This window comes from Nyctereutes procyonoides, unplaced genomic scaffold (assembly GCF_905146905.1).
Source record: "Nyctereutes procyonoides isolate TBG_1078 unplaced genomic scaffold, NYPRO_anot_genome, whole genome shotgun sequence".
Taxonomy (NCBI): domain Eukaryota; kingdom Metazoa; phylum Chordata; class Mammalia; order Carnivora; family Canidae; genus Nyctereutes; species Nyctereutes procyonoides.
Window position 1 is genome coordinate 11602956 of NW_026575040.1, and position 26021 is coordinate 11628976.

Sequence of the window (26021 nt, forward strand, 5' to 3'; positions counted from 1 at the left end):
CCTATATTCCTCTAATAGAACCAGTCTGGTTCCCATGTCTGACCTACATTGCCTCCACCTGCCATGTACTTACTCCTCCCCCTCCCCAAAGTCTTCCATCAACTAGGATATATGGAACCACAGTACTGCTGCAGGCAGTAAATGCAACAAATGCTTGTCCTTGAGTCTGAAGGATTCCTGAAAGCTTTCATAGTCTGCCTTCTTCCTAGGTTATGCAGTTTGGGATAAAATGTGTTGAATGAAAGTTACCTTAGCATAAAAGGACGCCTAAAAAAAAATTACAAGAAGTTTGTTTTCAAAAATCAAATTCCAATTCAATTTAGCAAGCATTAATTAAGCATAAAGTTATATTCAAAAAAGCAGTGGGCTAGAAGCCATGAGGAACAGAGGAGACACAGTGTCCTCTGCAGTTCAGAACAAGGGAGGAAAAATATATTCACAAATAATTATAATTAAAGACAACATGTGAGAAAGTACTATAACAGAGATCCTAGCAAGGAGAGAGATACAGAGAAGATGAAATCAATTCTGGAGATAGTTGGGTGGGAAGAAAAGGGTTGAGAAAGGCTTCGGGGGATCCCTGGGTGGCGCAGCAGTTTATCGCCTGCCTTTGGCCCAGGGCGTGATCCTGGACACCCAGGATCAAATCCCACGTGGGGCTCCCGGTGCATGGAGCCTGCTTTTCCCTCTGCCTATGTCTCTGCCTCTCTCTCTCTCTGTGTGTGTGACTATCATAAATAAATAAAAATTAAAAAAAAAAAACGGACAACCAAATCAAAAGATTATATTAAAAAAAAAAAGAAAGGCTTCGGGAAGGAGATGAAATTTTTTTGCTAGGTTGAAGGAAGGGTCAGATTTGGAGTTGAATGCTTTGGAGCAGGAAGGGTCATTTCAATGGAAAAGAAAAAAATAAGGTGTTCAGAGTGAAAAAACGCACGGTAAGCTGAAGGAATGGCTGTGAGAAGAGTGAGAAATAAGTAAGGCTGAGGAAGGCCAAGGTTGGTCAGATTACAGAGGATGTGGAGTACTGGCCCATGCAGGCAAAGAGAGCCATTTAAGGTTTTTCAGGAAGAAGTGAAATGATAAAAACTGTATTTTTAAAAATTTACGTGGGGGAAGGGGGGTGCGGGGAATGACACACACATGGCTAGCTCAACCAGCAGAGCATGCAACTCTTGAACCCAGGGTTGTGAGTTCAAGCCCCACGTGGATATAAAGATTACCTAAAAATACAATCTTAAGAGGCGACTGGGTGGCTCAGTTGGCTAAGCATCCAACTCGTGATTTTCACTTAGATCATGATCTCAGGTGGTGAGATCAAGCCCTGCATCAGGCACTGTGCTGGGTGTGGAGCTTGCTAGGATTCTATCTTTGCTCCTTTGCTCCTGCCCTCTCAAGTGAGCACTTGCTCTAAAAAATAAAATAAAAAAATTTTAAAAATAATTTAAAAAACCCAACTGGGATATCTGGCTAAGTCAGGGGAACATGCAATTCTTGATCTTGGGGTCATGAATTTGAGCCTCATGTTGGGTGTAGAGATTACAAAAAAAAAAAAAAAAAATTATTAAATAAAACTTAAAGGGGGGCAGCCCGGGTGGCTCAGCAGTTTAGCACCGCCTTCTGCCCAAGGCCTGATCCTGGAGACCTGGGATGGAGTCCCACGTCTGGCTCTCTGGAGGGAGCCTGCTTCTCCCTCTGCCTGTCTCTCTCCCCCTGCATGGAGCCTGCTTCTCCCTCTGCCTGTCTCTCTGCCTGCCTCTCTCTCCCTCTCTCATGAATAAATAAATGAAATCTTAAAAAATAATAAAATAAAACTTAAAGTGGCATGTGGGTGGCTCAGTTGGTTAAGCATCCAACTCTTGATGTCAGTTCAGGTCTTAACCTCAGGTTTGTGAGCTCAAGCCCCATGTTGGGCTCCATGCTAGGCATGGAGCCTACTTAAAACAAAACAAAATTAAAAAAAAAAAAGATAAGGGACGCCGGGGTGGCTCAGTGGTTAAGCGTCTGCCTTCGGCTCAGGGCATAATCCCGGGATCTGGGATGAAGTCCCACATTGGGTTCCATGCAGGGAGCCTGCTTCTCCCTCTGCTATGTCTCTGTCTGTCTGTCTGTCTCTCTCTCTCTGTCATGAATAAATAAATAAATCTTAAAAAAAAAACATAAAACAACTGCACTGGGGTTCCTTGTTATATACTTTTCTAGAACCAAATTCTTTCAGGGTACTTTAGTTCATGATCATATATTTATCAGTTGATTGTTGGTCTCCCCAACTACACTTACAAGTCCTGAAAGGAAAGGGACCATGTCTGGTCTGACACTTAAGTGCTCAATAACCATCAGTTGAGTGAATAAATAAAAACTGTAATAATATTGGGGCACCTGGCTGCTTCAATGGTGGAGCTGATGACTCTTGATCTCAGGGTTGTGAGTTCAAGCCCCACGTTGGGCATTGAGCTAATATTAAAAAAAAATTATAATAATATTGCAGCAGTCTATAATATGAAATACAGAAAGAGACATTAACCATGATGAAGGCCTGAACTAGGTCAGGTGAAAAAGCAACGCTAAATGCAAGATATTTAGAATAATCCAATTTTAGTGAATGATTAGATGAGGTAGAGAGGAAGAAAAAGAACCAAATATGAGTCCAAAGTTTTGTGCATGGCAACTGGAAGAAGTATAATGCTTAGGAGAGAAAAGAGTAGGCAGGTTTCAGAAATGATGGACTGGAGGTACATTTGAAAGCAGATGCCAAATAAAAAAATTTTCTCTCTTCCTTTAGATTCATATACCCCCAAAGACTGCACAATTCCAATTTCTCTTTTTATAGTTCCATTTCTAATACCATTCTTTAAGATTGCTCTAGAAGGATTACTTCGAGAACAAAGATAAATGCTGAGTTTCACATCAAACTTTAGAATTTGTAACTGAAATGTATAAGGTACATTCTAGAAGAACATCCACTTCTGCTCACATAAGTGAAAGTTCATCCTAACAAAACCCAAAGTGTCCACCTAGAAATGTTGCTAGGAACATTTTGGTAACATGCCAAAAGCCCACTAGCTGTACTTTGTACATAGAATATTGCAGACACTGCTGCCTTCCCCTACAAATACTGAACTACAGCCTAAGAAACTACAGGTACAAGTATGCAATGCAGTACCAAACCTGCAATATGGCCTAACTGCCAGGATCTGGATTTCATTCCTGGTATGGTTTGATTACCAAGGGTTGCATGGCATCTACTCTGGCCACTTGTCCAATTCAATACCCTACACATCTTAATACCCTATACATCACCTGACACTTAAAAAACAAAACAAAAACCCATCTACAAAAACAATTTAGATTTCTAATATATACCTTTCTAAAATCTCATATTCAATTGGAGCACTTCCCAAAATAATCTTTAGATTACCCAAAAATTAGTAATATGCTAAAGATGGCTGGGAACAAAGCAAAGCACTCCTAGGACTTTTTTTGAGTCCAAAACAAACAATAGTTCCACTCACCAAATTTTTCTATTACAGACTAATGGATGTTTTAAATGCAAATTTAAAAACAGTGAATGCTTCTTCTAATGTTCAAAGGTAGATTAAACGTGATTTTTGCTATGTTAACAAAGAAAGGCTGTAAGACCACCATCATAACACTCAAATGGAAGTCCCCAAGCCAAGAATTAACTAGGAAATGCTGATAAAATCTTTACTTGAGGAATTAATTGGTTATGCAATTTTATTCCTTTAAACTACTTTAAAGCAAATTTCCTAATATTATTGTCAATTCCAAAATTCCTACTATCACCTACCAGCTTTTTATCCCTCAGTCCCTTTTACAGGGCATTTAAGGGATCTTCCCTATTAGTCATACTTCACCAAATGTCATCAAGTTAGCATTTTTGGCATTAAAAATCACATAATTTTATTTTCCAAACAAAACACTGCAGGCAATCATATTTAATCCCAAGAAGTTAATTCAAAGCAAGTTTTGTACTAATTGGTCAAAAATGGAAAAGTACCCAACACACCTCCACGATCAGTCCTATTTGGCCCAAAGATTTCAGATATAAGAGATTTTAAAATGTTAGATTGCTGGCTTAACACACAAAATTACTTCCAGCAAATCTTTTGAGGTATAATTTCCTTCTCACAAGCTGAGGTTCTTTTTCTACAGCTTCCTAATTCCCACTCCTATGGTTTGAGCAGACTAGAAAAAAAATATATTTGACAAGCTAGTGAACCTGCACAATAAGTGTATAAGACCATCTAAAAGAAGATGGCCTAGTAAAAAATGTACAGCATAAGTTTTACAAACATATCAAAAAGTGAGGGTCAAAGCCCCAGAGAACTAAGGCTGTACTCATTAGCCTTTCTGTATACGGACTATATTTTTGACACAGTAATAAAAAAAACTGCTCACTTATGTCAACCAATTTGTCCTGTTCTTCCAATCTTAGCATCATAAAATTCTACAGCTAAATGGAACCTTAATGTACTCATTTTACAAATAAGGAAAGTGAAAACAGTGGAGTGACTAGCACAAGGTCACACAGCTAGTTAGAAGCACATCAGTGATGAGAACTGGGGTTTTATGACACCTATTCTAGGCTTTGAAAAACTGGATTAGCAAAGAAAAAACGTAACACTCTTAAATCAGACAATAACTTAACTGGAACTAAGCCACACAAAAATAAAATTCATCCACATAAGGAGAGCAAAGGGTTAGAACAGGAAGTACCCCAAATTAAACTGAAAGCAGCAACACCTGTTCAGCCAACCCAGGGGTCTCCTAAGGACATCACCTCACACATATTTTCTGAACCATTTTATTACTATGTGCCAGGATGTGTGTCCTGTGTGTCTGTGAAAGGCACCTCCTCAAGACAAGGGCACAATGACCCCAGTGGCAAACAAAGGTCTGGAAAATGATAACTTCTGGTATAGATAACTGATGGCACTAAAGGAACCCACAAATGTGCCAACAGTCAAAAAGGACTGAACTTGAAGGGTATACAGAGAGATTGCTGGGAGCAAGTAATCATGAAAACGGTGTAAGAATAAAAATCTAAGAGAGCAAAGTTAGCCATACACTAATGACCAGAGAGCACAATAAAAAGAAGGCAGTTTCAGAGCTTGCCTGGCATCAGACAGCTCTCACCTGCAAAAGAAAGAAGGAAAAAATTCTCACAGAGACAAGAGAAAGATTGGAGGTCTGCTCCTGAGTGATGGACTAGATATGACCTAATAGGTATTTGCCATCTCTTATTTCTGGGACTCTGATCCAAGAACAAACAGCAAGAGGACCATGAAAAATCAGCCCTGTTGGATCTGGAGTTCTGCCTTGACAAGATATAAAGCTCATTCACAGATCTGACTGTGCTCATGAGACTGCAGTTCAACTCCTGCTGCTAGAGCAAGGGGAGGGGGAAGGAAGACAGAAAGGGGTGAGTGGGAAGGAGGTGGAAGATCTGGGTTGTGACTATAATAGCTACAGTAATTAGAGTGTTTCCAAGCTGCTGGAGAAGTCTTCAGAGCAGGGAACTAGGATGAGAGATGGGGGAGGGGAAGAAGCATGAGAAAGCAAACTACTGAAAATGCTAGGAAAGTATATGGTGGTGGTTTGTGAACAGTTTAAAACATATAAACAAACAACTGTGATGGCTTCATGTGGGCAAATAAAGAAGTTTATATTCTTTCCTAGAAGTGAATACTATACAAATAACTGCTAGGCTTCCACTTAAAGCTAGGTTATGAACTAGGTTTAAGCAGATTATTGCAAATGTCCCCATCTTTGCCTCATACAGTTGCCTCCTTTTCCCCTAAATCAATCAATCACTCTATGTATCTAAAGTTCTCTCTGTATCCCTCTGAAAAACAAGTTAGAGCCTTCACTCCACTTGGAAAAGGGATTTCTGAACTCTAAACAATTAATATCCTTATTTCCCTTCAATCAACTGTTAACTGATATCCAGTGAATTCAATGAGAGAGATTCAACAGGAGCACACAGCCTGTTGTGTTGATCTAACACAGAAAATAACCAAAGGGCCCTAAAAAATAAGAAAATAAACACCCAAGTTACTTGTTCATATTTTAGGATCTATGGCACTGCCTTCTATAATGGCACGAACATGTGAAAGAAAAATATTAACAGAAGATGATGATGGTAATCTACAAGAAAAACCTGGGAATTTGCAAAAAACCTAAAAATAGAAAGTCCTCCTTCAAGTTATAGGAAATACTATACTTGTTTTTAAGATAAATATGTAGTTGAAGTATTTCTTAACGTGATTTGGCTTGAGGTGATTTGATTTTAACAGTGATGTTAATCTCAACCCCAGAGAAGAGTTATAAAGATGCTGGGAGAAACTAAAAATGGAACAGGACATCTGAAGAGATGCAAACTTCATATGGAGATTTACATTCATAAAATAAAAACACATGCAAATTTCTTGAGGGAGGCATGTCAGGTAGACCTACACAAAAAGTCAATTATATCCTTTGCATAAAACCTGCTGGGTATTTTCCCAGTGGGCTAAATCATATTCACCACACTGAAAGCAAAGAATTTTCTCCTTCCCATTTCCCCCTAATAAACAAGCACTAGAAAACTGAATTACCACTATTTCCTTCCCATTCATAGGGCATAAGACCAGAAATCAAAAAATATAATAAGGCCGGGTAGGACCATGTCTAAGGCATATTACTCAGTATTCTAAAAGAAACACAGAGAAAGAAGAATCTCTTAACTCTCTTTCATTATCGTCTCACTAACAAACCTGTATCAGGCATTAAGAAATGTGAAACAAAGAGCAATTTCACACATATGAACTGAAACTAAACCACGGAAGACTCAGTATTTTCTTGTCACTGTGGCATGTGATTCTTTAACCACCTGCTCAATAATCCCTCTTCAGCTGCACAGCTGCTGCCAATTCCACATGCCCAGCTAGGCAGGTGCTTTGGTGAATTACCTGTTCCCTAGTGAAAAGAGTCCTTCACTGGCACTTAGTGGGCCCAGAACCTGCCAATCAGCAGCACCGATCTTCATTTTGTCTGTCACAGCCAACTTTTATGAGGTATCTTGAAGGCGTATTTAGTGCACTATGTGATTTTGTATTTTGTGGGGTTTTGTTCTTGTTGTTCTTTGTTTTTTTAAAGGAAACGGATTTTTAAAAATCAAGTAGAAGTGAGGATTCAGCTGCTGAAAAGAAAACTTGCCACACAACATAAGGCTGCCTTATCTCAGAGTGGCCCCATCTGTCTGGCAGTATTCCCATCCATGACTGGCTTTCCTCAAGGGAAGTAACAATTGCTCAGCTACCTTTGTAGCAGAAGAAAGCGGTAGTAGAAAGTGCTATGGTACCCGGCAGGAATGAGAGAGGAAGAACTTCTGGAGATCACACATCATCCCTGTACTTAAGTCTCCATGGCTCAGTCCAGGCAGTAGTGTTCCGAGTCAATAAGTAAGGAGTGGCACTTCTACTCGTCAGAGCAATTGCTTAAACCCCTCAACAAATTATCCTGTTCCAGTCGTTTAGTTGCTATATGCTAATTGCAACATAATTACTACCAGGAGCCAAAATTATGCTCCTATATCCTCCACAAAATAAGCACTAATCTGCCCAGCTATCTAGACCTCTCACAAGGAAACATTTTCTACCAAAAAAAAAAAAAAACAACAAAAAACCCAAAGTGCTCTCTGAAAGATGGTCATAATCAGAAGACTCATAAGACTCCTTGTGGCAAGGGCCCAACTCTCAAACCACTAAGTCTAATCAGGGCAAACTTAATAGGAGGCTTCTGCCTTCACTGTCACCTGACAGGATTCAGAATGAATGCTCAAACCTATGAGTAAAATGCTTTGGGCTCAGTTTAGCTGAGGCTTCACTCAGAGACCTTGGACAGGTAAGTTGGAAACAGTCTAAAGGCAGACAATACTTCTAGTAAGACTTTAAACAGTTTTGTCATCAAGAACAACATGTTTCCTCCCAACAAAGCCCAACACCTAAGTGGCGAGTCATCATTTTAAGAAACTCATTGAAATAAAGGGACAAGGGATGTGGCAGGCAACATAATCACTCGGCACCTCGGAAAGACCTCTACCAAAACCTAAGGCTGAAGTTCCTATTCAACAATACCCTATAGGATATGGTTGGCTATTATGTACTGTGTGCAACTGCCCTCTCACAATGAGTCTGATTTCTAATCTCTTCTTAAAGAAAAATTTTCTTTAATATACTAAATGGAAACCTCATTTCTAATCCCAAATAATTTTTTACCCAACTAATAATACCTAAATACTATCTGGGCACTTCTATGAGATATTTACAGGGGAAAGGGCTTCTTCTAGTTTGTTCTCATCCTTCTCTCATTAAACCCCCCCCCCAAGACCTCAAATGATTTTTATGTTCATCATTTTGACAAATTTCTCCCTAATACAAAGGCAGAGATGACCTTTCTGCACAATGAGCAAGTCATGTCTTTTCATTGGAATTAAAGATTGAAAGGAAAGTTGTTTTGTTTCCACAGCCCTTGCCTAGATAGGCAAATTCTGTGGCTTTTTTGTTGTGCAATTATTGCTGACCAGGAAGTCACCATTAGAAAGGTGACTTGGTCCTTGACTCCTTATCTTAACCCTGCAAAGGTTTTTGATGGTATTCCTAAACAAGCAAAAATCACTGTTGAGTGTCCCATCTCTATAAAAAGAATTAAATATGATGGTTCACACAAGAGTGGAAACCTCCCCCTGGAGTCTTCTTCCTTAAAGGTCTGACACAAACATCGGGATTGAGTCTCCCAGACACTATTCCTCCACAACTTAGTACAGGCTAGCCAAAGAGGCAGGCACAACATGGCTGGCATCCCCTATTCTTCTGAAAAATGTGTGCCAATGAGCTCTGCATTGTTCCTCACTCAAAAAGAAGAGCCTTTCTGTCTGGCCTCCTCCAATGGCAAGCCCCAGTCTGGAAAAGGAAGAAAATGGCACTGAGGAGCCTGGGAGATGGAGCATATCCAAAGCTCTCAGACAAGACTTGAACCTATGACCTTCACTGTGTACACAATAGGCGGGTGAGAGGGACCGGTTTATCTCTGCAGCAGCAGTTCTCAGCCCTGGGGTAGCACTCCCGATAAAATGACACAGACTATTGTGTGTGGCAGCAGAACAGTCATCTCCTCACAACAGCCTAAACCAGCACTCCCTCCCCCAAGACAAAGCAGCAGGGGTGAAATTAACTCAAGGCTGCAGAGCAGAGCCCAGTACAGAAAAGAGAGGCCTGTGGGGGATTGGGGACTCTCCTCAACCCCTGGGGCTCTGGACACATGGCTGGAAACAGACAGGCTTTCTCCCCCACCTTTCCCACTCTCGTTTAGGTAGGAAGCTGTTTCTTAGAGAATTTAATCATCTGTGATTTGCTCAGAAATATTCCCCCTGAAGGGCTCTGATCTCTCCACCCTGTGTGAGCCTAATTCCTAGAAGCTGAAATGACTGTTTGCTGCTGCCTGTTTCACAAACACACATTAATTGGTCAGATGTGTCTCCTCCTCCTCAACCCCAGAGGGAGGAAGGAGAATCTGAGCAAAGCACAGAGATGATCCAACCGTAATTACACATAAAGGGAAAAGAGGGCAGCATGGGTTTTTCCAAACAGGACAGGGTCACAAATCCTCCCGGGGGTACAAGGAGAGCAGTTAAGGGCCAGGCCCAGGGATCCCTCCATCTTGAAGAAAAGGATAGGAGTAAATGTGACCTGAAGACTGGAAGGAGCACACACCCACAACCTACTTACTGCACACTCCCGGCCACCTTGCTCCCCCCTCAGGGCCGCGCACACGTCCTGCTCTCAACCCTTCGCCCTAAACCCCCCTAACTCCCTGACCAGCCCCAGCCGCCCTAGGCCCCCCTCGAGATACCCAGACTCGCCACTAAAACTCTCTGGCCTGTCCCCGCAACCCGGCCAGACCCTAATCCTCTCTTGGGCACCCCTACCCTGAGGCTGAACCCGCCCCGGCCACGCTTTGAACTTCACCCCGCGCCCCTCGACGCCCCCTCCCCCACCCACGCAACGACCCCCCCTCCCCCCCAACACACCTTCCCCTCGCTCCGCCCCGGCCCCCCAACCCCCACTTCCTCCGTCAGGCGCCGCTGCCCCCGGCCCCCTCAGCCCCGGCCCCCCTCAGCGCCGCGGCCTCTCTCCTCCCCCAGCCCCGGCTCCACACAAAGCTCCGGACTCACCGCGCGGCCGGTCCCGGGAGCCGCCACCTCCGCCCGCCCGGGGCCCCGGGCCGTAGAGCCGCCGCTGCTACGGGGCCCAGGCCGCCATCCGTTCCCGCGGCCCCTCCCCCCCACCCCACCCCGCCTCGGCTCCGGCTCTCCGCCCCCTCCCCGCGCCGCTCCGCCCCGCCCGGCCGGTGCCGCTGTGTCCGGGGCCGCGGGTCCCTCAGCCGCCGCCACCGCCGCCGCCGCCGCCGCGATCCGGGACAACCAGGGCCGCCCCGAAAACCCGGAAACTGGACTACCGGGCCCTCGGATCCGGATTCCGGGCTGCTGTGGAGTCTGGAGCAGGAGTGCGCCGGGGAAACCCGGAACCTGGATGAAAGAGCCAAATCCTGGGCCTCGGAATGCGCGGTCACACGGAGCCCGGATTAGAGTCGTAGCTCTGGGAATGCTGGAAAACCCGGCGAGCCGGTTAAAATACAGATAAACTCGAAGAAACCTGGATTGGAGAGCTCGAACCTAACGCTCTCTCCTCGTGGAAAGAACTCTCGCTGAACCAGACTTCCTCGCAGAGAGGTCTCTGGGGGAAGTATCATACCTTAAGTACACAAGGCACCAGTTCCGTAGGGGTCTCTCCACCATGGGGAGAGGCAAAGACCGTGAGGGGTCTAACGTGAACATCCACAAAGAACCAGAAGAGCAAGCGCAGCTCATAATGGTTTCATCCATTTTATCCTTTGGTTCAGCAAAATTATCAACCCCCTAATTTTTTATTCTTTGTTCTCCAGTTTTTCTTAGAATTACCGCATGTTTTCCTCTCCAAAATACCTACTTCTCATCTACATCCCTTTTCATCTCACCAAATCTTGTTGATTTTTATTATCTAAAAGCCCTATGCGGTCCTTCTCGAACCCACTATTCTATTTCTCAGGACTGTAAGTTTTACCTTTCCCTCCCTTTCATTCATGTGTGATTGCCCAGCGCACTACACAGACATTCAGTCCATGTTTACGTGAACCCTTCCAAGCACCTCTCATTTGTGAAACATAAACTCATGACCTTTTCCCTTAAAACTTCCACCTCATTCCACAGCAAATTTCTCAAGGCCCTCCTTAGTCCCTCTTATGTCCTTCCTGTGTCCTTGATCATTTTAGCTCTGCAATTTTTAATCTTTCCTTTCTTCCATTATCCTGAGGCATCCTTTAACAGTGCCACTCAAGATAGTGTGTGACTTGGTGATACAGCCAGGTCAAAAAACCCCATTACTCTCCATCTACACACACAGTACACAAGGTGGGGGAGTGGTTGGAGGGGGTGAGCTAAAGACGAACAGTAAGCCTGCCGGGAGTAGGATGTTCAGCTCACCAATATTCAACTTGTACAAATACAGTACAGGGCAGGACTTATTCCAGGTGACAGCACACTTCCAATCACTACTTGGCAATCTTACAAGTGAGGATTCAACTACTTAGAAGGTAAGCAAAGAGTAGGATTTGGTATTTTATACTTAGATGTGATTTAATTAAGGGTCAACACTCAGGTAGTCATCTACTGAAGAGCATGACCCTACCATTGGAGAGGACAAGACTGCAAAGATGGGAAGAAAAGGAAAATAAACAGTCCTACAGTGAACTTCAATTGAAGAGGGGACACCTAGTTCTCTTTCCCTAAATTAGGTATAGCAAGCAAAAAAAAAAAAAAAAAAACAAACAAACAAACAAAAAAAAACCCTTACTCCATTCCAAACATCTGACTGCAAAGCCAAAGAAAGTTCTCAAGCCTGGAAGAACTACCAAAAATTTTGAAGGGATTGATGTCCTGTACACTAAAAGAATCTTTAAGGTTTGACCTCCTGTTCCTCTAGACCAGGGGTTGGCAAATTATGGCTTACAAGCTCACCACCTGTTTGGTATGTCCCATGAGCTAAGAGTGATTTTTACAATTTTTAATGGCTGAAAAATAAAGTATTTTGTGATGTGAGAATATGAAATTCAAATTTCAGGGTCCATAAATAAAGTTTTATGGGTTCATTAGCCACACTCATTCATTTATGCATTATCTATGGATTCATTTGCATTGTAATAGCAGAGTTCCATAGGTGTAATAGAGATTTGTATGACCTGGAAAGCCTGAAATACTTGCTTTCAGGCCCTGTACAGAAAAAGTGTACAGACCCCTGCTCTGAACAAGCACTGTCTCATAGAACTTTTTGCAATGATGGAAATGTTCTCTAATTGTGCCCTCCAGTTCAGAAGTCAGTAGCCACATGTGGCTGTTTGAGCCCTTGAAATTTGTGACAGAAAAACTGATTTCTTAATTTCATTTAAATAACCACAAGGGGCTAGTGGCTACCATATTAGTATAGCTCTAGACTCTTCTGTATTGACATTTTTTGCCCCTTGTGCTAATATCTTACTCCCTTCCTGTGTCATACCTCTGTATGGATTCTCCGTTCCCACAGTCCCTGACCCCAGCCCTATTTATCTGATTACAAGCTAGAATACAACATTTACTGGGTTTTCTTTCTGGGCTCTCCATCGTCACAACTGATATTTGATCAGTTTACCAAGTTTCACCCCATGAATTAATTCACATTTTGTGCACACATATAAATGAACAGACGTTTACACAAGTTTCTTTGTGTCAGAGGATGGAACTGTGGCTATGTTCTTTCTTCTCCGCATGAGAGAAGTAGAAAAGCCCTCCACATGCTGGATCCCTTGTTGCTGCTGGAGCCTGTGATATGGATCACCTCCCTCCAAACACATTCACAGAAGCTGAGAACAGCAGATGTGTACTTGCTATTTGAATCTCAAGGAAAAAAAATTCCTTCATCACAAAGCTTTCTTTCCTCCCCCTAGGCCTAATAAACTGAAGTTAGTTGATTTCTCTAGTTTAATAGATGCTGCTTTTTTACTGGCCTTTTCTAGCTGGGCAAGAGAACAACCCCAACACTGTCTCAATCTTGGCTAGGAGTTCTAGCAAAAGCATTAAAAAAAATTTTACCAAACTAAATGAAATCCACATAAATGAGCTTTAGTAGAGACAGCAGTTAAAATGGAAAGAGATGAAGGGTTATAACTCATAAAAACCATAACTTTGTAATTATTCGAAAAAGTAATCTTTAAAGTCTAAATTTTTCACAGCTACACCCTAGGAAAAATGGCTTTCTGTAAACTCCCAGCTTAAAATGAAGAGGGGACACCTAGTTCTCTTTCCCTAAATTAGGTATAGCAAGCAAAAAAAAAAAAAACCAAAAAAACCCCTTACTCCATTCCAAACATCTGACTGCAAAGCCAAAGCCTCCTAAATCCTGACAGAGAAAGTATCGAGTTTCATATATATCCCACTCTGAACTTACATAATTGAGATAGGGCTTTGCCTAGAAAAACAAAAACAAAAACAATATCCTGTATCCTCCAGGTACTATACAAATTGAGAGCCACTGGACCCAATCATCCAAAAGGGGGCGCAGATACTTAGGCTGCAAAAGAAAACCAGCTCAGAAATGTGAAACTTCCCTCAGGCCAAGTTGTCCCAGAGTTAAAAGGGTCAGTGCAAAGTGTTGTAAAGCACTGAAAGGCAATTCCTGGGTGAGTTTGTACTCAGGATGCTAAGAATTTCCACTAGGCTTTAAATTATGCTATTCATCACTGAGCAACAGAGGGCCATCTACCCCCCAGTCTCTCCCACACTTCCTCCCCGGTGTCCTACAAATAAAAGACAGACTTTACACCACCACCATGTGAACTAAAGACAGGCTTTCACAGTCTAACCATGAAAAGAAGTTTCCAAGTTACTCTGCCATTTACTTAGTGGCTCCAGCTGCATATTTTGGATGCTGAGGTGGGTTCTTGTAAACTTGTAATGTTCTTTTAAACTTTCTTATCACAGCACACAAAATGGTTGCATAACCTGAACTCTTGCAGCTCCTGATGTTTTTCTTTAGGCATGCACACACAATCTATCCAGGTGAAAAAATCAATCCAGACTCCTCTGTGCTGAGCTGTCAGTCACGTAAAAAGGCAGAAAACGTGTTGTTCCCTAGGTCCTTCACCTCCTGCCTTTCGGTTTTATTTTGGAATTCAGGAAACCAGACAATTTCTGTGCAGAATTCATGGTACTACTGCTTGGTAAACTATTAACCTAGTGTGCCTTCATTAATAGTACTAGGGTCTTCGGGAGACCAGAATGAGCCTTCCCCCAACTCCCGCCTTCCAAAGAAGTTCCATTAGCTGTCCTTTCCACTTTCTCTATAGAAGCTGAACAGGAAAAGAATGAGAATGCTGCATGTCTGCATTACCGGAACGAGAACTGGGTGGGTTTTCCCTGGGAATCCAGAGTGATCAGGCCCCCACAAAACCAGTGCCCAGAGCTATGCAACAAGCAGGGTTCACAGTTGAGTGAACATCAATGCATATGAGTGGAGGCATTTCAATGCAAATACATGCTGAATATGAAGGATTAAAGAAAGGGGAAATTAATCTTTTTCATAACACAGGGTACTTTTTTTTCTCTTTTTTAAGTCATGCACACAACTGCTGGAGGGAATCCAACTTCCCTCGTGTGGTGGTGGTGGTGCTTTATAAAAAGCAGAACATACACATTTAAGACCATGAATTTCCTGAGGATGCCAGCGACTGAGATTCTGACAGCCTTACTGAACAGCTTCAGAAAAAAAAAGTGCTTTGCTAAGTGGGGGCCAGACTGATGAGTGAAAATCTCATTTCAAATCAACCTTCTATTTTTCCAAACCTCATAGCTTCCTGAGGGGTTGATGGTTTAAAGGGCTGGGTTTCAGTATTTGAGAGTATTTGAATGCATTTACTGAAGGGACTTTATTTTTTAGTGTGTTTCTAATTGCCCCATCCAAGTGATGCTTTTGCAATATCCAAAACAATAAATAGGGCAGTTTCATTCTGCTCTATCTCCTCCCAGTCTAACCCTCTAATGTCCTACTAAGGAACAAAGTGGCAGCACCTTTTCAGGTTATCTCTTTAAAATAAATAAATAAATAAATAAATAAATAAATAAATAAATAAATAATCTGCCAATGGTTATTCAGCTTTTTGAAGACTGTTCACTTCAAGAGATGCTGGACGAGAGCAAAAAACTTGTTAAAACTCCTTTTTGCAAAACACAAAACAGAACAAAAACAAAACCACTCCTTTCTACCGCATTACAGGTTTGTCTTAAATATAGGATTCCTCAAACATCCTAATACTCCAATCAGGCTATTACTTTGAAAAGAAACTTTAAAATTCAAGAGGTCTCTCAAAAAAATTGTTAACCTGTGTAAGAATTTTCCTAATCTCAAATCCAAGCCTCAGAGAGGAAAGTAATTTACAACTTGTCCTTTCTCTTCTGATACCATTCTGAGAGAAATGTCAAAGACCTAGAATTTTTAAAATAGCATTTTATAAATAATGTATTCAAAGATTTTGACCTACTACATAAAGAATCCCATTCTTTAAGAAAAATATACAGATTTATGTAAGAGTTTAAATTCTGAGAGAATCAAGCCTAATGCCAAGCCTTTAGATTTCTAATGCTTCAATTCCAAAGGACCAGTAGATAGCAATTTTAGTACACAAAACTCCACTATGCTGTATAGTTCCTTTTTTCCTGGGTCAGACAGCTTTATTCTGCTTCATTAACCCCTTCTTTGCTCCTTGATGGATCTTGGAATCCAGTTTCCCTGTAAGGGAGAAAAAGAAGCCTCATTATTTATTTTTTATATTTGCAATGCAAATCTTTCATGGCCTCCCAGGTCTTCTGGTTACTGTGTTCCTGTCACATTCAATTATCTTGCTTCAGGACTCAGATACTTTCAAACTTCAGAGTTTCATTCTGTAAGAATGAGGAAGCAGTGGGAACACTGTTTAAAGGACACACAAACTTAGGCACACGCACACATACACTTAATGAGTATTTGCTGAAAGAATCTAAATAGTTAATATTTCTAAATTTTGTAGCTACTGCAAAGGGAACACCACATTTTTCAGGATGTCTGATGCTAAGGCAAGTTTTTAAAGAATACACACATATAATAAAGGAAAGCATTTCACACAGTGGGAAACTCATTCCTCTGACCTGTTAACTGGTTGAGCATAATGCATGAACCTCCCTCACAGTGAGAAAAGCAGTTCAGTTCACCCCTTTGCTGCCTCAGACTTAATAGGGGGAGTGACCTGCAGCAGTGGAGTAGAATCCACATGAATGCTTTACTGACAAAGGGCCCCTATCACCAGCTAAGAAGGGCAAAGGTCATAGGCTGTATGACTCTTCTAAGTGTTAAAGTTAGAAAACAAGCAACCTTCCTGTCCCAGGTGACCCTAATGAGAGGTACTTCGCTGATGTGGTCCCTGACCTCTGACTCCTCAAATCTACCAGGACAGAATTTGCTTCAGTGGTAGCAGCCTTAGGAACTATCCATCTCATGAAGACAATCTTAACAAAGTTCCTGTCTGTCTTGCACATTGCTTTCTACCACAAAAAGTCTCAGTTAAGTCAATAGTGATACTGACACTGAACTGAAACAAAAACAGGTCAGTTTAGTCTCTGCATAAAAAACAAAAAAGATGAACAAATAAACAAGGAACCTCCCTTCAAGGACAGCCATGTGTACTATAGCCCACACCCATAACTGCCCCCCATATGTTTTTTCTTTTGTTACAGCAATCAGGTATATAAGAAAGAGGAGCAGTGGACTAGAAGTCAGGAGATCCAGGTGCTAGTCCACCATTGTCTGTTATTAATTAGCTGTAAAACCTGGGGCAAGTCATTTAGTCACTCTAGACTTCAATACCCTCTTTTGTCCAACTAAATAAGAATACTTGATTTGTCTTGACTACTGCAAAAGATTGTGAGAAAAATAACCTCAACCTAACAAGTTTTTCCCTGTTTCCTTAAATTTTGTTTTCTTTTTCCTTCTCATCTCTTTAGTGGTATACCTGTCTCTGGAATGACATTACTTATTTTCTGGGCTTCCTCAGAAATCATCACTAAGCAATGCCCTGAACACTGTCCACAATAGTCACAATGCTGTTGATTTTAATTTGGGCTTTAGAGCACAGAGTATTCCCAGGGATTTAGGAGTCTTTCATCCCCCAGGCTGCCCAGCTGGAAATCCGAACATGTGCCAGCAATCTGGCAAAAAGCCCTATTACAAGGCATGTTTGCCTTTGTATCTCTAACACTACCATAGTGAGCGCCAAATGGTAGGTGCTCAATAAATGTTTTCATCAAATGAATTAAAGAAAGCAGACATTACAAATTTCAAAACCTTTGAATCATAGGGACTAAGTAACCAAAATTGGCAGATATCAGATAAACATGAGTATCCATTGTAAAGATGGTGGTACCCAGAGGTATAAAGAAGTACTGCATCTCATTCAACTTTTTAGGGCAAGCTAGGACAGAATTCAGAATTCCACCTAGGACTCTAGACTTCTAGTTCTCTACATTGAGTAAGTTAGAAGACTGAGGTCCTAGCTGTAGTTTGAGACTACCTAGCCATTCGTGAGGAAGTTACCTAGTCACTCTTGTCCTCAGCTTTTTCAATGCTAAGAGAAAATTGGACTACATAGAACAGAAGGCTCCTTCCAGCTCTATGATACTGTGCCCTAAAAATGAAATGTGATTGGAATAATTTGTTTCCGAAGCAATCTGATAAAGTGAAAAAAGCAGGAAAACCAGAGATAGAAAGATGTGACCAAAACAACTTCTATAAACCTATTTACTCAACTGAAAAATGAAAGAAAAAATTCCTACTAACTTGCAAAGTTGAGAGAATTACAACTAACATTAAGTGCTTTCTAAACACCAAGCACTGTGCTGAGTTTTCTATATAAACACTAAGTCATTTAATCCAATAACTCATTGAAATACTATATGTTAAAGTGCTTCATAAACTCAGTTTTCTGAAAAAGTAAGGGTGGTCATATTTATACTGAGGCTTCAGAACTGTTTCTTATGATCTCAGTTTACAACACTGGGCAAGTCTTTTAACTACATGTATTTCAGATTCCTCATATAAAAAAAGAGACATGGGATCCCTGGGTGGCGCAGTGGTTTGGCGCCTGCCTTTGGCCCGGGGCGCGATCCTGGAGACCCGGGATCGAGTCCCACATTGGGCTCCCGGTGCATGGAGCCTGCTTCTCCCTCTGCCTGTGTCTCTGCCTCTCTCTCTCTCACTGTGTGCCTATCATAAATAAAAAAAATTTCATTTATTTATGAAAATAATAAAAATAAAATAAAAAAATAAAAAAATAAAAAATAAAAATAAAAAAAGAGACATTATCTTCTTGACACTCTCAAAACTTTACTGTTTAAGAACATTCCAAGTACAATCTACGGAAAACTCGTCTGATTATGAAAGCCCTCAGTGAGACCAGCTCAAGCAAGATCAACCCATAGGAGCAAAGCACTCAGTGGGTAGGCAAACTAATCCCTGGCTGCAGAGATGATGTCATAAAATTTAAAACTAATAGTAGGAAAGAGATATAGAGGAAGAAAGGACTTCCAGAGCATTCCCTGGGATTCAGAAATTCTTTCATCCCCTAGACTGCCTAAGAAAACCATACATGTGCCAGCAATCTGAGAGCTCATTTTAAGTAAGGACTTCTTTGCATCCCTAACACCTACCACAGTGACTGCCAAAAGTAGAAATTCTTGGGTCAGCTACAAGCCATGAACGAAAGGGACTGGGGCTTCTTGCAGCATGAAGAAGCAGTCATCACAGTTGCCCTCAGACTACAGGAACTCTTAACTCTGAGTTCTAGTTCAGCCTTGTCTTTGAAGACTTGGGATCTGGGCAGTTAACTACAGTAACATACAGTATACTCTTAAAGTTTTGATATTTCCCCAATATTTTTATATTTAGTACCTGCAGCATTTCAGTGTTAACCACATCCTCAATCAGGTACCTAAAAGAAAATCAAATGCATGTGCAGCAGATGGACAAGAAGTTAAAAGGGGAAAAAGTATTTGGAGTCAATCGATATAACTCGCATACGGATTTTCACATGCTTTGCATAACATGTAAGGCAGTATTTGCATGAGTTTATAGAGCATGTAGTTCATTTAAAGTAAAACGATTTCCTTTATCTCTTTGAGCATTTAACCTAGATATTCTACTATACTTTTTTGCATTTCCTAATTTGAGCAGACACACAGCCAAGTGATATCATATTGCACAATGCTCCTTTCTGAATTATTTCAATTTCAAGAAAACATAATTATCCCCAGGTTAAGCAAGCTCAAGTTTATGTGTCCAAAAGCACAAATTAAAATACATCCCCCTTTACTTCCAGTTATGAAATAAATAGGGAACGGGATGAAAGGGTACAGCATAGAAAATATAGTTAATGGTATTGTCATCATATTGTATGATAACAGGTAGTAGCTACTGGTTGTGTTGTGGTGAGCACCGCATAACATATAGGGATGTTGAATTACCACATTGTACACCTGAAACTAATGTAACAGTGTTTCAACTACACTCAAAAAATTAAAAAATATATATAACTTCAAGGCATATAGATATATATATACATATATACATGTGGTACAACAGATACATTTCTAAAAGCTTATTTGCAAGTGAGAGTTTAGAACTTGGAATATATCTCATATAACTGATTTACAGAAGATTCCTAGGCCATCCCACAAAACAAAAAACAAGAATAAAAGCATGTAAGTCATAGGGCTGTAATTGAAAGAGAATATATTAATACTATGGACCTTAACCACTTAGTGTAATGATATATCTATTTTTACAGACTTTATTTATTTATTTATTTATTCATTCATTCATTAATTCATTCATTCGAGACACAGACAGAAAGAGAGGCAGAGATATAGACAAAGGGAGAAGCAGGCTCCATGCAGGGAGCCCAATGTGGGACTTGATCCTGGGACTCCAGGATCATGCCCTGGGCCGAAGGTGTAATGATATATCTAGAAGAAAATGTGAAGCATTTCAAATTAAGATCTAAGGGATGCCTGGGTGGCTCAGCGGTTGGGCATCTGCCTTAGGCTCAGGGAATAATCCTGGTCGGGTGATCAAGTCCCACATCAGGCTCCCTGTGGGGAGCCTGCTTCTCCCTCTGCGTGTCTCTCCTTTCTCTGTCTCATGAATAAATAAAATCTAAAAAAAAAAAATTAAGAGCTAAGTACGTATTTTTGCCTGTGGCAGTGGGAGCAAAGACTTTTTCCAGCTGTAAGCTCTGGCCTATGGTAAGGAAGTTCTGGCAGAGTATAAGATTTTTATTTTTACTTTTATTTTTTTGCTTAAATTCGGTTAACATATAGTGTATTCTTAGTTTCAGGAGTAGAATTTACTGATTCATCAGTTGCATATAACACCCGAGTGTAAGATTTTTAGAGATGGTATAGAGGAATGAAGGATGAAGGAATGAAGAATTACAGGGAATAGAAACTTCACACCAGGGATCCCTGGGTGGCTCAGCGGTTTAGCGCCTGCCTTTGGCCCAGGATGTGATCCTGGAGTCCTGCGTCAGGCTCCCGGCATGGAGCCTGCTTCTCCCTCCTCCTGTGTCTCTGCCTCTCTCTCTCTAGGTCTATCATAAATAAATAAATCTTTAAAAAAAAAAAAAAGAAAGAAAGAAAAAGAAACTTCACACCAAACTAAATCTTCAGGTAGGATGGTGCCTCTCAATAGTTTTTTTTTTTTTTTTTTTTTTTTCCTGGGGAGCCTGGCTGGCTCACTCTGTAGAGCATGTGGCTCTTGATCTCAGGGTCATGAGTTCAGGCCCCATGATGGACACAGAGCCTACTTTAAACAATATTTTTTTTTTCTAAGACACATAGGGATTGGTCAATCCATCCTTTCCTTTTATTCTTTAAACTTTGCTATTATTTCTGACCAATGTTTCACTTTGGCCCACTATGGAAGAAGCTACAGTCTCACAATTTCTCTCTAGTCCTGCTGTCCCTGAAATAAGCATAAAGCCCATTATGACTTTTTAAAGTTTTTAAGAACAAAAACAATGAGGAAAAGACAAGAGGATCCCCAAAAAGATTTAAATCCTAAATAGTGGAAGAGTGCCTAGGTGGCTCACTTGGTTGAATATTCGACTCTTGGGGATCCCTGGATGGCTCAGCGGTTTAGTGCCTGCCTTGGGCCCAGGGCGTGATCCTGGAGACCCGGGGTCGAGTCCCACATCAGGCTCCCTGCAAGGAGCCCGTTTCTCCCTCTGCCTGTGTCTCTGCCTCTCTCTCTGTCTCTCATGAATAAATAAATAAATAAATCTTTTAGATAGATAGATAGATAGATAAATAAATAAGTATTCGACTCTTAGTTTTGGCTCAGGTCATGATCTTGGGGTTGTAAGATCAAGCCCTGTGTTGGTCTCCATGTTCAGCAAGGAGTCGGCTTGAGATTCTCTCTGTCTCCCTCTGCCCCATCCCCAGCTCTCATTCTCTAAAATAAAATAAACTAATTAATTTAAAAAATCCTAAATAGTGGAGGGGCATCTGGCTGGCTCAGTCAGTGGACCAAGCAACTCTTGATCTCAGAGTTGTGAGTTTAAGCCCCACACTGAGTATGGAGATTACTTAAAAAAGAAAATCTTTAAAAAAATAATAAATAGAAAAAATAAATCCTAAATAGTAGAGAGGAAGAAAAAAAATTCCAGGACCACTTAGCTACCAGCTGGGATATAGTCTGAAATAAATAATATATATAAGTCAAAGGCAAAATGTTCAGATTTTCTAATATGCAGGAATCTCAGGAACATATGTCTCATAAATCATGAGTGTTGCCTGAATTTTGTGATGAATATACATTAATCTAAATTCATACTCCAAGCATTTTATTTTGTGATCAAAAGCAGTATTACTCAAACTGTAGTCAGCTGAGCAATAGCATCAGTAACACTTCTGAGATGGCCCAGGAATCTGTGTTTTAACAGCTCTCTAGGTGATTTTTATTTGCAGTACAGTGTGAAAAGTACTTCTCTAAGAGGGCACCTGGATGGCTCAATTGGTTAAGTGTCTAACTTCAGCTCAGGTAGTGGTCTCAGGGTCCTAGGATCCAGTCAAGAGTTATAGGGCTCCCTACTCAGCGGGGAGTCTGCTTGTTCCTCTGCCCTTGCCCCAACTCCTACACTCTCTCGTTCTCTCAAATAAATAAACAAAATCTTAAAAAAAAAAAAAAAAAAAGAGAAAGAAAGGAAAAGAGAAGCACTTCTCTGCAGAACACATTTATCAAATGGCTAGTTGGTCCTCAAGATACGGGGTGAGGTAGAGTAGTATACAACTGAAGACAACGCATGCCCCCAAATCATCCAGTCACACGAGAAAGCTGTGTCATCAAGGCACAAAATAGTAACTGACATGAGCAAATGGAAGGTTTGTTGAGGTTGTTTTTAAAGAAAGCTAGACAGAGAGGACACCACTTTGTGTTTCTTGAGATTGCTTTGAAATAGAAGAGGTTGGGGCAGCCCTGGTGGCCCAGTGGTTTAGCGCCGAATTCAGACTAGGGTGTGATCCTGGAGACCCAGGATCGAGACCCACGTCAGGCTCCATGCATGGAGCCTGCTTCTCCCTCTGCCTATGTCTCTGCCTCCGTCTGTCTATGAATGAATGAATGAAAATAAACAAATAAACAAACTAAAAAAAAAAAAAACAAATAGAAGAGGTTGCAGTAGGACTTCACAGAGGAAGAGAAGCTGGGAGTTGAAGAAGAGTTGGAAGTTGATAAAATAGAGTCTATAAAGTGATTAAGAAGTGAATATGCAGAGGGTCTATCATCAAAAATATATAAAGCAAAAGTTACAGACAGATAAATCATCAAGAGGTTTCAAAAAGAGAATGAAGAACAAGAGGGCTAGAGTAAGCACAGGAAAAGCAGGAAGTGGAGCCTCCAAACACTCAAAAATAGACACAAACTTAAGTCTTATTCTTTGAATACTGAGGAACAATGCATAAATATCATTATTGCCATTGGCATTCACTTACTACTTTCTTGAATGAACAGTGCAAAGGAGCAAAGCAGACTCTTTTGACTTACAAAGGATTTTAAATGTAATAGGGTCTGCAGGCACCTGGATGGCTCAGTTCGCTAAGCATCCAACTCTTGGTTTCAGCTCAGGTCATGATCTGAGGTCATGACACGGAGCCCCACTTTGGGTTCTGTACTCAGCAGGGAGTCAGCTTGGGATTCTCTCTCCTCTCTCTGCCCCTGCCCCCTGCTCGTGCCTGTGCATGTTCTCTCTCTCTCTCTTAAAATATGTTTTTTTAAGATTTTATTTATTTATTCATGAGACACACAGAGAAAGAGGCAGAGACATAGACAGAGAGAAGCAGGCTCCTCGAAGGGAGCTGGATGTGGGTCTTGATTCCGGACCCTGAGATCACGACCTGAGCTGAAGGCAGACACTCAACCACTGAGCCACCCAGGTGTCCCTCTCTCTCTCAAATGTAATGGAGTCATAAATGGAAGTTTAGAGTGATTCAACAGCATGCCCATAATTGTGGATCAAGGTACACTTTGGAAGGCTATACTGTAGTTAATATTAAAGTTATCATCAATAAATATAATTATATTAATCTTCCAAAGCTTGAGATGCCATAAAACAAGGTAAAAAGAGAAGATTTTTTAAAAAAGTTAAACAGGTGAGACACGAGACAAAAAAAAAAAGAAAAGAAAATTAGACCATCAAAGCTTGTGACTTACAGATTTTTGGATTTCCTTTAATAGGAAACTTCACAATCATTTCCTGGGGATTTGTGCAGATGAAAACAAATGGAGAATCAGATTCTTGACTCATGTCTGGATACTGCGAAATATAAAAATAACAAGTTCAGACTAGTTGGGACAAATATTGAATTTCAGGGAGATCAAAGGATGTCCCAGATTTCACCTCAACATTCTGATGATAGCACTCTCCATTTCAGTCAGGTCGAGAGGATTACGCTCAATGAGCCAGAACAAACCTTCACCTTTCCCCAGGCCTTAGCACAGCAGTCTTGTGCAGTCTACTACCTGCCATTTCTGACTTCCTATAATGGGAACTTTTTTAAAAAAAGGATACCTGATATTTTCCCAGAAGAATCAGAACTGAGTGCTCTTTTAGCATAAATGACTGAGAGTTGGGAGATTCACAGGTCTCCTTTGGGAACATCGGGCACCCCTCCCCCAGGTTAACTTGAGTAAAACACTGGAAGGTTTAAGAAAAATAGCACATTTGTGGAAATTCTGCCAGAAATAGTCAACAGAGCCCTTCTTTCACTAAAAGGAAGGAAGATGATTCATTCTGAAAGGTATGAACATGCAAACGCTGTTTTGCTGGATGCATTCCAGACTTACTTAGGGTGAAAAGGTAACTGGTAGAGCAATTCTTAAAATTATTTAGAAGCCTCCTTTGGATCTTTCATCACAAATCTGTGTGAATACTTAGGACTTGTATTCCTTCTGCAAAGACAGACACAGAACCTAGAGTAAGACTAGGCTAGCCACACAATCACAATTTCAGGCACAAAGGTTGGCAGAAAGTGCTCTCTAGCAATGCCCAACTGATTTGTTATTTCATTATTTCCTACCTTTTATGTCTTGTATTTAGCATGTTTGACAAATATGACTCATAGGTTGACTATGACTGTGGGTCAGACTTCTTTACTAAAGGAGCCTTTCTCCTAGTAGCTACCATCACAGGTATAAACTTATTTTCCACTCTTCTTCATCTGCTAAGATATGCCCTCTAAAGACCTAAGGTTCGAAAGTAGAAATGGAGGTTTCAGTAAAATAAGAAAATTAAAATTTCTCTGTAACTAGTGGAAACATAAATAGTTAAAACTTTCTCACTGACCACTTGACCACTCTGTCCTAGGGGGTAAGTAATGCTGTGGAGAAAACAGAAGGGATTTTTAGCACCTTTTGGTTCTGCCCACATACCATGGCTTTCTTTCAGTGTGGGACAGGTGTGGCATGTACTTTGATATAACATAGCTTAAGATCAAGCATTAGACACAATTATATTCAGAGGCAAGGTCAAAATGTTCACAGTAGAAAAAAAAGACTAAAGATGAGAAGGAAAATCTTCTTTCCTTATCCCCTAGATCTTTAGAACTCAAAGAAAAGCAGGTTCCAGCTGTTACTGTTGAGGTGCCTTATTATGAATAAAACCAGAGGCTGCCATCAAGATCTTTCAACTGAATTCTACAGAGGCCACAACAGCAGCAGTCACAATTCACACCTCTTCAGTTTTCCTACTCTCTCCCCTCTGTGTCTTAGAGTTTTGAGGCACAGGACAGTGCTGCTAGGAGCTCATGGCTCTGCTTTTTCAGAACTGCAAGCCATTTCAGTCATTCTCTTGTCTTTATTCTGCATCAATAAATGTTCCCTCTCTATTGAATCAGTCCCATTAAACACACTTTCTGTAATGTCTGCCATAAAACAAAATCTCTCCAGATCCCCACATCCCTCAAGCTACTGCCCCATTTCTGATTGTCTTCATAACAAAATTCACTGAGATTATGTATGCTCCCTACTTCAAATTCCTCTATTTCTTGAATTCACTATAAATGGGCTTTCACTCCCATCACTCCATCAAAATTATTCTTGGTCAACTAGAGATCATCATTATTCACTTCCATGTTGTTATATCAAATGGTCAATGCTCAGTCCTCATCCTAATTGATCTATTTGTAGAAACTGAAAGAATTCATCTCTTTCATTCTTGAACACATTCCTCACTTGGCTTCCAGGATATCTTTCTCTTCTTGGTTTTGCTTTTTACCAACTGCTCATCACCCCATCCTTTAAATGTTGCGAGTGCTT

At 41.0% G+C, this 26021-nt stretch overlaps 2 protein-coding genes across 8 annotated transcripts in view; both read right to left on the reverse strand.

Annotated features, from left to right (window-relative positions):
* The window catches only part of ZNF609 (zinc finger protein 609), a 208308-nt gene extending 197675 nt beyond the window's left edge, over positions 1 to 10633 (reverse strand). For 2 of the 4 annotated variants that reach the window (XM_055319673.1, XM_055319670.1), the window contains exon 1: positions 10235 to 10337. The gene's annotated coding sequence lies outside the window, so the exon portion shown is untranslated. Of the gene's footprint in view, positions 1 to 6971; positions 6989 to 10234; positions 10338 to 10518 lie in introns of those variants that run through there. The other 2 variants (XM_055319671.1, XM_055319672.1) reach the window with 2 other exon arrangements.
* A 4982-nt stretch (positions 10634 to 15615) lies between these two features.
* The window catches only part of TRIP4 (thyroid hormone receptor interactor 4), a 59037-nt gene continuing 48631 nt past the window's right edge, over positions 15616 to 26021 (reverse strand). For all 4 annotated transcript variants that reach the window (XM_055320147.1, XM_055320145.1, XM_055320144.1 and 1 more), the window contains 2 exons: positions 23919 to 24021; positions 15616 to 15914 (listed from right to left, as the gene is read on the reverse strand). In XM_055320147.1, coding sequence (XP_055176122.1) covers positions 15847 to 15914; positions 23919 to 24021 — 171 coding nt within the window. In that variant the 3' untranslated portion in view covers positions 15616 to 15846. The remainder of the gene's footprint in view (positions 15915 to 23918; positions 24022 to 26021) is intronic.